Genomic DNA, 12,542 nt, shown 5'->3' with positions numbered 1-12,542 from the left:
TTGGCTACACAGCAAGTTCAACGCCAGCCTGGGCTACATGAGGCATAATCTCAAAAGCAGGGTGTTGAAATGTGAAGACAACACAAATCTCCTTTTCTTCTTTCAGTCACAGTCTGATATAGACCCTGAAACAAGAAGTCTCGCTCTGCTTCACAGTACGGTAAAGAGGGATAAGACTTTAGCTCAGTGGAGAACTTAACCTAGGGTCATCCTTAAGTCTGACCCTCAGCACTGCACTGAGTGGGAGAAAAGGAAGCGTATGGTACGGATGTCTGTGTGTCTATAGGTGTGTGTCTATAAAAAACAGTCTTGATGACTTGTAAAGTCACACAGCAGTGACAAACAGATTAGAGCTTAGGAGTTCAAATCCCTCTGGTGTTTTCTTCTGCTGTAACCAGCCTATCAGCTCTCAGAGTTTACCTTAAAGGACAGCTATCAAACACTTGGCATCTTAGTCATTTTGGTCACTAAGAACAAAAGCAGATATATGACAGAGAGTCAAAGGGCGATCTGTTTTTATTATGTATGATCTTGTTACAACTTTTTAGCCTGAAGGGAACAATTACTAAGCTTCACTGAGGAGTCATTTACACTTAAACAGAAAGAGGCCAAACAGTGCAAGGGGAAGAATACACTGAGATGGAAATACTTTTTCCCAGTGCAACTTTGCCATCAATCAACTACAGGAACATCATCTAACCAATCCTCTGGGCTTCTTGCACATTTATAAAACAAAAGGAGCTGAGCAGTTGTGGCACACGCCTTTAATCCCAGCACTTGAGAGGCAGAGGCAGGGGGATTTCTGAGTTCGAGGCCAGCCTGGTCTACAGAGTGAGTTCCAGGATAGCTAGGGCTACACAGAGGAACCCTGTCTCAAAAAACCTAATAAAGAAAGAAAGAAAGAAAGAAAGAAAGAAAGAAAGAAAGAGAGAGAGAGAGAGAGAGAGAGAGAGAGAGAGAGAGAGAGAGAAAGAAAGAAAGAAAGAAAGAAAGAAAGAAAGAAAGAAAGAAAGAAAGAAAGGAAGGAAGGAAGGAAGGAAGGAAGGAAGGAAGGAAAGAAGGAAAGAAGGAAGGGAGAAAGGGAGAAAGGGAGAAAGGGAGAAAGGGAGAAAGGGAGAAAGGGAGAAAGGGAGAAAGGGAGAAAGGGAGAAAGGGAGAAAGGGAGAAAGGGAGAAAGGGAGAAAGGGAGAAAGGGAGAAAGGGAGAAAGGGAGAAAGGGAGAAAGGGAGAAAGGGAGAAAGGGAGAAAGGGAGAAAGGGAGAAAGGGAGAAAGAAAGAAAGAAAGAAAGAAAGAAAGAAAGAAAGAAGTAAATGGCCTCAGTGAACCCCAGTAGGAGGTTCCTGGCTTTGGAAGGAGGATAATCTGCTGTGCCACACATTTGAGATAATAAGCTTCTTTCTCTTGCCCCCTAAACGCTGGATAACATCCCAGCAGTTGACACAACCAAGAACCCCTGCCCCAACACACAATGGATATGAGGGTGCTGTTCGGTTGTATATACTTGTTTACTGCACTAGAAGATGATCTCTCAAAGGTTCCTTCAAGTGCTACAATTCTATAAGTCTGTAACCCTTCTAGTATAACTGAGTCACAAGCTGTCTTAGTCATTGTTCTTTTACTGTGAAGAGACACCATGACCAAGGAAACTCTCATAAAAGAAAGCATTTAGTTGGGCACTCGCTTACAGTTTCAGAGGTTTAGTCCATTGTCATTATGGTGGGGGACAAGGTGGCATGCAGGCAGGTGCTGGAGCAGTAGCTGAAAGCTACAGTCTGATCCTCAGGCAGAGAGACTCTGGGCTTGGTAAGTGCTTTTGAAACTTCAAAGCCAACTCCCAGGGACACACTTCTCCCAACAAGGTCACACCTCCTAATCCTTCTAATTCTTTCAAATAGGGTCACTCTCTGGTAACTAAGCATTCAAATACATGAGCCAATAGAAGCCATTCTTATTCAAACCACCATACAAGCCCCTAACTGGGAAAAGACAATAGTGAAGGAAATGAATGAACAGTTTAAATACAACTTAAAAGCAAAGAAAAAAATGAATAACTTAGAGAAAACAGATTGCCAGGACCTAGCCAGGATTACATGCAGTGGTTTAGCTAGCAAAATACTACTTTTAAGAGTTGAATGATGGAAACAACCCACATAGGGAGTACTTACTAAGCACTAGGCTGGGAAAATAGCTCAGTGGCTGAGCACATGCTTACCACACATGGCCCTAAGTGAGGTGGAATGCATGAATACTTATTAGGTAGTACCAGACAACATTCTAAGTGCTTGACTTTAAGTGCTGTGTATCACATAGGAGCTTAGTAGGGCTACTATCTCAAAAGTCAGGAGTGGTGATGAATACCTGTAATCTCAGCACTCAGAAGGCAAGGTTGAAGCAGGAGGACAGCTATGAGTTCAAAGCCACAATGAGCTACACAGAAAAGTACCTGGCCAACCAGGACTACACAGCAAAACTCTACCTGACAAAAACCAACCAATGAAACAAATCAGAAGTATGATCTTAGGCTCTTGTAATCTTCTGGATCAGAATCTGCATTCTATCTACCTATCTACCTACCTACCTACCTATCTATCTATCTATCTATCTATCTATCTATCTATCTATCTATCTATCTACCTATCTATCTACCTACCTACCTACCTATCTACCTACCTACCTACCTACCTATCTATCTATCTACCTACCTATCTATCTACCTATCTACCTACCTACCTATCTACTTACCTATCTATCTATCTATCTATCTATCTATCTATCTATCTATCTATCTATCTACCTACCTACCTATCTATCTATCTATCTATCTATCTATCTATCTATCTATCTACCTACCTACCTACCTATCTATCTACCTACTTATCTATCTATCTACCTACTTATCTATCTATCTACCTACTTATCTATCTATCTATCTATCTATCTATCTATCTATCTATCTATCTATCTATCTATCTACCTACCTATTTTATCTATCTATCTATCTATCTATCTATCTATCTATCTATCTATCTATCTATCTATCATTTTCAAGACAGGTTTTTCTGTGTAGCTTTGGCTGACCTGGAACTCAATCTGTAGACCAGGTTAGCCTCCAACTCATAGAAATCCACCTGCCTCTTCCTCTGCCACTCAAGTGTTGGGATTAAAGGTATGCATTACCACCACACAGCCAGAATCTATACCTTAACAAGTGTTACTTACAAGTAGTAACTCATTACTTTTCATATCAGATACAGTGGATTTAATCCTTACAAAAAACAATAAAAATATTCTCCATTCCACAAATCCATAAGGCACAGAACATTATGAACTTGCATGGTAAATTGTCAGGGACAGGATTTGAACCATATTTCTTCATTTTATAATCCAATCTAAGTATATTAAGTCTCGATTATTTTTTCAGTTTCAGAGATAAGGTCTCAGGTAGTGTGAGCTGGCCTCCAACATCATGTGTAGCTGAGGGATGACCAGGAACTCTCACCTTCCTGCCTCAACCTAAGAACTGGGGCAACAGGTGTATATCAACACACCTAACTTTGCTCTCAAAAAAGAAAAAAAAGTTTTATATTTAGTGTGTATGTATATGCATACACACACCATGGTGTGCATGTCCACTATGTGAAGCCCAGGGATCCAACTTGTCTGGCTTGGCAACAAGTGCCTTTATGTGCTGAATCATCTCCCCAGCCCCCAACACTCAATTTTTAAACAACTTATAAAATACTTATAAGATAGAATAATCTGTTACTATTAAAACTGGATCTAAAGGCAAAGTTTTAATAACACAATAAAATTAAGATGATCTTATACTAAGAGAATTATAAGGATATAAAATGAATATATGATATGAGCTCAAATATATAATTATTAAGAAGTGTATGTGTGATTGTAAAATATTTGGTGACAAAAAGTTACAACTACAGGTTGTGAGGACAGGATCTGGTATTAGAACGCCAGAGCTCAAGCTCGAGCCCCACCACGTCCTAGCTGATTACTCTTAGGCCAGAGTATTCCCTCTTAGATCACTTACTATGCCTATGCAATGGAAACCATTTACTTCACAAGACTCTGGATTTAATAAGGTAATCTATATAAAGCATACATGATGAATATGCTTTTTCATTTTCCAAAATTTCTTCAATAAGCACACAGAACACGTCAGTAATGAGCAAGAAAGGTTCTCAGAAACAACACTGCTTCAGCAATTATCAACTACCTTACAAAGGGCTACTATGAAGGAAGGACCTACTCCTCTGATCAGACAACAGAAGACTAAACTCAAGCCATTAACAACTAAGTAAGAGATCTTACAGATCTGGAAGCAGACGTGATTGGGCAGTAAAACTGAGTAGGAAGAGTTGCTGTGCCAGCTCCTCTCCTCTAAGACCTTTACTCAGAAGGAAGTCCCTGAGTGTGAATCAAGTGCCCAGCGATCTCTGCCTGACCTTGGACCCACTCATAGCATCAATCTTCCTCACATAAAAGGAAAGAGTCAATCTCAAAGTTCTTGTAAAGATGTAGTGAGAAAAAATGGGTAATATACTAAGAGCCTGATGTTGCAAATAAGCTCAGGGGCTTGGCTGAGACCAGGCGCCCTCTTGCTCCTCCTTAGACGTGTAAGCTCCTGAGCTCCTCCTCCTATAATAAAAGCACACCTACTTTATCCACCCAAAGTTCAACACTGTTTTCAATATTTTCTAATAAATTATACCTTTAAAGAGCTACTTCACTATTAATTATCAAAGCTACAGGGTAATAAGAGGTAAACTTTCCATTTTAATTACAGTTTACATTCTCATGTTAGTAAACATTTGAATTCTTAACTAATTACACAACTAGTGGGAACAAAATATGGAGGGTGTGTTTGTTCAAATTCCTGGCATCTTCTAATGCGAACACTGGTAGGTGAATAAGACATCTGCTTAAACAAGTGAGCACCATCAGTCACTACAGCTACAATCTAGGTCAAGGCTTCCCCTGATAAAATTAGATCAGATTCGCATTAAGACTTACAAGAGCCTAAGGATCACCCCTCTGATCCTTTTTATTATACAAAAGGATTTAGGGAACAACGTGTTAACTTGGGAACAGGGAAAACATTCAACTGCTAATCTACTTTTTCAGGATTTCCTGCAGCTCCTAAAAGAATCCCAGTAAACCTCAGTTCACACTTGAGAGGCATCAGCTCTGGGCTCAGCTAAAGGTGTTACTATTATTACCACACCTCTAAGGTGTAAGAAACTCCTTCATGTACACACGTCAAGAATGCTGAGTCCACAGCCTGGACTTCTGTTTCAGTTTACTAGTGAAAAGGACAGAAACATATATTCAAGTATTTAAAGAACTAATTTTATTTTTTAACGTTGAAATAGAGTTCAGATGCACAGTATAAAAATCTATAGTGGTGGTTTGAATGAAATTGATCCTCATAGGTCCACAGGGAGTGGCACTTCTAGGAGGTGTGGTCTTTGTTGGAAGAAGTCACTGCCCTCACAAGCCAGGCCCAGGGGTTCAGTCCTTCTTCCTGCTGCCTACCTATCCAGATGTAGAAGTCTCAGCTACCTCTCTAGCACTATGTGCTGTGTGCTGTCATGCTTCCTGCCAGGACAATAACGGACTGAACTTCTGAATTAGAAGCCAGCCCAAATTAATATGTTGTCCTTTATAAGAGTTGCTGTGATCATGGTATCTCTTCACAACAATAGAACCCCTAAGACAGAAGTTGGTACCAGGAGAACTGGGGTATTGCTGGGATAGTCTGGACCTGGCTTTTGTTTGGAGGAATGTAGCCTTTGGAATTTTAGAGAATCTTTTAAAAAGATAGTGAACACGTTAAGTGAGGCTTTATGGGGTCATACTAGTAGGTACATGCAAGCAGTGGTGCAGGGGGTAATTTGAACTATAGGAGTCCAACTCAGTATGTTTCAGAGAAGAATTTTAGTGTGTGGCCTACAGACTGTTCTCATGATATTTTGGCAAAGAATGTGGCTGCTTTTTGCCTTTGTCTGAAAAGTCTCCTTCAGACTAAATTGAAGAGTTTTGGATTAATTTCACTGACAGAAAAATCCCAAACAGCCCAGTATTGACTCTGTTGTATGGCTACTAGTGTTCACTCTTATGCAGATCTAAAATGAAACGGAGCAAGCTGAGCAAGAAAAAATATAAAACGTACAGTTTGAGGGGAGAAGGGACATCAGAAAGTGGAATGGAGGTAAGTTCTGTGTTCAAGGAGATAAACCGATTAAAGAGAAGCCTGATGCCAAATGGAATAAAGGTAGTGCTGGTGTCAGGACAAGATCCCACCCAGCTAAGCCTCCAACTCCTGAGAAGGAATTAAAGGAGAGTAAAGGGGAACTAAAGAAAAGCTTAGGAAAAGCCAGGAACTGTGGTGCACACCTATCATCCCAGCACACAGAAGGCAGAGGCTGGCAGATCTCTAAATGCAAGGCCAGTCTGGGCTATAGATTGGGTTCCAGGACAGCCAAGCTTAAGCAGTGAAGGACATCAGAAAGCTGGTGAAGATGTAATTGAACAAGTGGGCCATGTTCCAGCCCCAGCAAGCAGCAGAACATGGCAGACGTGGTCACATGGTTCTCAATTTAGAGTCAAGGACAGAGAAGAAAGGAGTAATGAAATCTTCCTCCACAACTAAGGAAAGCGGCTGAGACCAGGCATATGTCAGGGGTGCGCCTGCATGAAGGCCTAAAGGCCACAGTGTGAAACAATGAAGGTGAAGCCTGGATTGCCTTGGAGACCTCAAAATGTTGGAGATGCCAGAGCTGTGGGATACCTACCCAGGAGGACTGCTAACAGGAAGTGGAACCAGTCCAAGAGAGAGAAGTGTGCTGCAGCCAACCAAGCTGAAAGGAGTTGAAGATCTAAAGGGCACTTTGACATCAGACCTGGAGCGTAGTCTGGTGTGGTGTCTGCACAGCTGGGTTTGGTCTGGCTTCGGTCCAGTATTTCCTCCCTATGCTCCCGCCCCCTCTTTGGGATGGTAATACATGAATATCCTGTGCCATTCATTATATGCTGGAAATATGCATTCTGCTTTTTCATTTTGACTTTATAGGGGATCACAGTTAAGAGACGGCATGAGTCTCAAAAGAGACTTTGAACTTTAGACTTTTTAACAATGCTGATACTGTGACAGACTATGGGGACTTCTGAATTGGACTATGATATGGCTCCTACAGGAGCCAGGAAGTGGAATGCGGTGGTCTGAATGAAAAAGGCCCCCACAGGTCCACAAAGAGTGGTACTACTAGGAGGTATGATCTTGTTGGAAGAAGTATGTCATGGGGGTGGGGGTGGGTGGGCTTTGAGTTCTCAGAATCTCAAGCCAGGTCCAGTGGCTCATTTGTTCTTCCTGCTGCCTGCCCATCCAGATGTAGAAGTCTCAGCTACCTCTCTAGCACCATGTCTGCCAGTGTGCTGTCATGCTTCCTGCCAAGACAATAATGGACTGAACCTCTGAAACTATAAACCAACCCCAATTAAGGCTATGTTGTAGTGTTTCTTCACCGCAATAGAAACCCTAACTAAGGCAAATAAGACTATTTGTCTTTATAGTTATATAAAAAATTAAGACACAAATTACTTTTAAGTTTGTGCGAATATTCATTGCGAGAAATAAATATTAATATAGCAAAACTCCCATTTAAGCCTGGTGCACACCTGGGATCCCAGGCGGCTGGGAGGCAAACGAAGAAGGATGAGGAATTCAAGGCTAACCTCAGCTACAGGAGACCCTGTCTCAGAAAGAACCAGAAAACCTCCTATTCAACTTCCAGTAGGATTAGAAAAGGATTGTCTTTGGAAAGCTGACGTCAGGAGTCTCTTACTTTAAAACTGCCAACAAAGTCTAGAAGCACCTCTCAGTGTACAGTGTTTGTCTAATATGGTTGAGGCCTTGAGCTTAAATCCAGAAACGTAAATAAATAAATGAACAAACAAACAAATAATTGGTATTTTTTTATAAGCAGGTTCAGCTCATGCAAAAGTATGTATCTACACTTACATATAAAACTTAATACTAACATTTTGGAGAAAGTAAAGAAAAAATGGGTATATTTTATATTTTATTTCTGGGATTTTTTTTAATTAAAAAAATAAGGAGCCTGGCAGTGGTGGCCCATGCCTTTAATCCCACCACTCAGGAGGCAGAGGCAGGTGGATTTCTGAGTTCGAGGCCATCCTGGTCTACAAAGTGAGTTCCAGGACAGCCAGGGCTATACAGAGAAACCCTGTCTTGAAAGACAAAAAAAATAAGGACTTATTTTTGTACACGGATGTTTTGCCAGCATGGATGTCTGTGTACCATGTGTACCATGTGTGCCTGATGCTCAAGGCAGCCAGAAGAGGATGCTGAGTCCCCGAGACTGGAGTTACAGATGTTTGAGAATTACCATATCAGTGCTAGGAACTGAACCTAGATCCTCCAGAAAGGCAGCTAGGTGTTCTTAGCTACTCAACCTCTCTCTAGCCCAGTATTTTTCTATTTTAGATGGGAATATAACCTTTATGAAGGAGTTGAAGATATCTATCAAAATTATAAATGGTCATATTCCTTTGACCGAGGATAACTGTACTTCTATGGGCTCACCCTCCAGAGAAACCCCTCTGTGTGAGGTAAAAGATACAGAGGAAGTCATCTGTGGCGCTGTTTGCTGTGCTAACAACTGGTAGCAGGCGGATATCCATAATGAGATTAGGGAAATTAGCTAAAATTATGGTAGCCCATAAAGTAGAATAGTCATGTAGATATTAAGTAAATGATATTTATATAAATATGGAGATGAGATATCTCTCAGAGATAGTAAGTCAACAATGTGTTGGGCTGGAGAGATGGCTCAGCGATTAAGAGTTCAATTCCCAGCAACCACATGGTGGCTCACAACCATCTGCAATGAGATCTGATGCCTTCCTCTGGTGTGTCTGAAGACAGCTACAGTGTACTTACATATAATAAATAGGTAAATCTTAAAAAACAAACAAAAAGAAAACCAATGTGTTGTGTACAGCATCATTGCTTTAAGACGTGGCTGTGCAGGTATAAGAACGTGTATGCTTAAGAAACATAATAGCAACTGTCTTCATGGAAAGGTGTAACTAGCTCCAGACTGGTGGGCAGAGGACTTACTTCTCACTCTGTACTCTTGGCTATTCTACTTACAATTCCCCAAAAGGGAACTTTTTAAATCTTTAAGTCTGTATACAGGATCACACTGTATTCCAGATGGAAGAACTATCAGATTTTCCTTCATTATAGTTTTTAGACTGAGTATGAGGCTGGGACGATGCTTAGTCAGGGACGTATCCACCATGTAAGCAGGAAGGCCTGAGTTTGGACCCCCAGCACCCACACACAGGCCCGGTTTGATGCCTGACGCACGCCTGAAACACTAGCACTAGAGGCAGAGACTGGCAGAGACTCAGGGTTCACTGATAAGTCAGTCTACCAGTTGGTGAGCTCCCGGTTCAGGAGCTACCTCAAAATACAGGGCTGGAGAGATAGCTTAGCAGTTAGGAGCACTTGCTGCTGGTACAGAGGACCTGAGCTAGGTTCCTACCATGTAAGTCAGACACCTCATATGTGCATGCACACACACACACACACACACACACACACACACACACACACACATCCTTAAACATAGTTCAAAATAAAACTTTAAGAAACAATAGAGGGGGGCTGGAGAGATGGCTCAGTGATTAAGAGCACTGACTGCTCTTCCAGAGGTCCTGAGTTCAAATCCCAGCAACCACATGGTGGCTCACAACCACCCATAATGAGATCTGACGCCCTCTTCTGGTGTGTCTGAAGACAGCTACAGTGTACTTATATATAATAAATCAATAAATCTTTAAAAAAGAAAAAAAAAAAGAAACAATAGAGGAAGACACTTGACATTAACCTCTGACCTACAGGCACCTACATAAATATTTATGTGGACCCACTACATACAAAACAGTAATTTTTAAAGACATTAATTATTCCAAGGACAAATCTTATTCAAGTCCATTGACTGTAAAATCAGCATCACTTACAGAATGTGACTATAATCCTCAAGCCCATTTCCCATCAGACAGACAAGTTACTAACATCACAGTAGGATCAGTGTTAAGACTCAGAGCTCAGCTCAGTATAGCAGTGCATGCCTAAAATTCTAGCACTTCAGAGACCGAAGCAGAACTGTGAGTTTGAGAACACACTAATGAAGGAGAGCAGCTCTTGACTCAAAACAAGATAAAACATCAACAAGAAGAAAACCTCTAGGCCTCACCTGACCAGATCTCCATGAAGCTGTAGATAGAGGCTTTCTCTTCCCTCTCCAGCACATATTTCTGACGCTGGTGTCTCTACTGTGCAAAGGACAAGATGTAAATCAGAAGAGGAGGAGGAGGAGGAGGAGGAGGAGGTGGTTGTAGTGGCAGTGGTCGTGTCTGCTCCATAAAGGTAAACACAGCCTCTCTTCACATCTTCTCTTAGCCAGTCTCTTTCTCGGGAACCAAACCTACTTCTTCTATTCAAACAAGTTCTGCTCCCATTGTGTTTCATATTTCTCTGAAAAGTACCAAGAGAAAGAAATCATTAACAAGAACATTTGTCTGAATTGCATGTGTTCCGTCCTTATAATCAACGCTGGCTGGTCAGGCATCCCCTCGGTGGTGGCTGATCTTGATCGTCAACTTGGCAACATCTAGAATCACTGCAGCCCAGCAGTGAGAAGGGATCTTCTTAAAGAGATTACTGAGCAGGTATATTCACCCTATACCTAGACCACACCTATTGGCAGCTCACATAAAAGGACACAAAGAAGGAAACTTTGCTACTGTCTGCCTGCCTGCCCTCACTCTGCTGGCAAGTTTGTCTATCCTGTTACTGTAACTGGTATTAAGTCCAACTTCTTCAAGATTCCAACACAGACCAAGAATGAACAGTTCTTCAAGAACCTCCCCAGACTCTAGCACTAGATTCAGACTGCTGAGACATCTAGTCCCGGGGGCTCAACAACTACCAGATTCTCAGCCTTTTGTTGTGAGATAGCTATTGCTGAACTGTCTGCACTCCATCCTGGAAATCCCTTTGATATCAGTTGTCTCAGCTCTGCTCCTTTAGAGAACCCTACAACCCTGCCCTTTAGGCCTCCATCTACCATCCCATTTGAGCCTGTTTTGTTTTCAGGAATGTGCTAACAAAATATAGACATACTACCTGCCTTGGGCAAATTTTCAACATTCTGACTTAGTAGTTCAGATCTGTTATGGGCTGAATTTGAACTATAGCAAGACAAACATTCAAAGGCTTGTTCCTGGCTAGCCATGAGGACACACACCATTATTCCTAGAATTCAAAGGGAAATGCAGGCAAATCTGAGTTCAAGGCCTGCCTGGTCTGCAAACTTCCAGGCAAACCAGCACTACATAGTGAGACCCTGTCTTACACACACACACACACACACACAGAGAGACAGTGCTTACTCCCCAGCTGATGTGCTATTCAGTAGGAGGCAGGGACTAAGCTGGCAATGGCAGCTCACAGGAGTGAGTCCAGCCCTTCCTTCTAAGGTGCTTTCTACTTCCTGATTCAACATCCAGTGAGCATAAACTGCCTTCCCTATCCTGATGCCTTTAGACCCTCTAAAACCATGAGCCAAAAGAAACCTCTCCCTCCTAAGATGTTTCTCTCAGCTACCTAGTCCTAGCAATGCAAGCATAACTCACACATCATTATTCTAAAGAACAGACAGTAGTCAATCATATATGTGTGTATAACAGCAAATGTACACATTATAGTATAGCAAAGAAAAGAGAACAAGAGAATATAGAGTGAATGCTGCTGCTAATGGATACAAGTTTATCTATATATACATACATACAGATAGATAGATAGATAGATAGATAGATAGATAAATGTTTTTCTAGTTCTAATTCTGACAGTTTTTTGGGGGGTCTTGGTGGTGGATAAGTGCATAAAATAAATAAATTTAATACCAAAAGTGTCAAATTTAATGTGAAGTTTCTGTTTTGTATGCCAATTCTAACTATATATAAGTTCATTAAGTTGTACAGACTTTGGGTCTGGTTAATGTCAGTGTCTGCTGCTTTTATTTCCAAAGGGGTTTTAATAGTAAAAAAAAAAAATCAAAATAATAATTACTAATTATTATTAGTAATTATTCACATTTCAGATAGAATCTGATACATATAAACTAAGCCTTTCACACCATGAAGTCACTTAATAACAACCTCCCTCTTTAACTTGGCCCCCAGACCTCAGTGCAAACCAGCATGGAGAGCACTAAACAGCACACACAGTCTTATATACAGAAGCTGTCCGACTCCTGGCACACTTCAAAATAACTACTGCTGGCTACAGGATGGGAAACTCACATACGTACTGTGCAGTCAAGCCACATTACAGCAAGAACTGCTAAGAACCAACATGAAACAAATGTCCAGCCTGACAAGGCAAGGCGAGGCACTGCTTTAATCTAGCAGTCAGGCCGCAGAGCAAGGA

The 12,542-nt window shown here is 41.4% G+C and overlaps 1 protein-coding gene across 3 annotated transcripts in view; it reads right to left on the bottom strand.

Moving 5' to 3' along the window:
* Phlpp2 (PH domain and leucine rich repeat protein phosphatase 2) overlaps positions 1 to 12,542 on the bottom strand; it is a 76,155-nt gene that overhangs the window by 57,283 nt on the left and 6,330 nt on the right. For all 3 annotated transcript variants that reach the window (XM_006531010.4, NM_001122594.2, XM_030243551.1), the window contains exon 2: positions 10,306 to 10,586. In XM_006531010.4, the coding sequence (XP_006531073.1) occupies positions 10,306 to 10,586 (281 nt within the window). The remainder of the gene's footprint in view (positions 1 to 10,305; positions 10,587 to 12,542) is intronic.

Source organism: Mus musculus, chromosome 8, assembly GCF_000001635.26.
Source record: "Mus musculus strain C57BL/6J chromosome 8, GRCm38.p6 C57BL/6J".
NCBI classification, from domain to species: Eukaryota; Metazoa; Chordata; class Mammalia; order Rodentia; family Muridae; genus Mus; species Mus musculus.
This window is presented reverse-complemented; position numbering and strand designations above follow the sequence as displayed.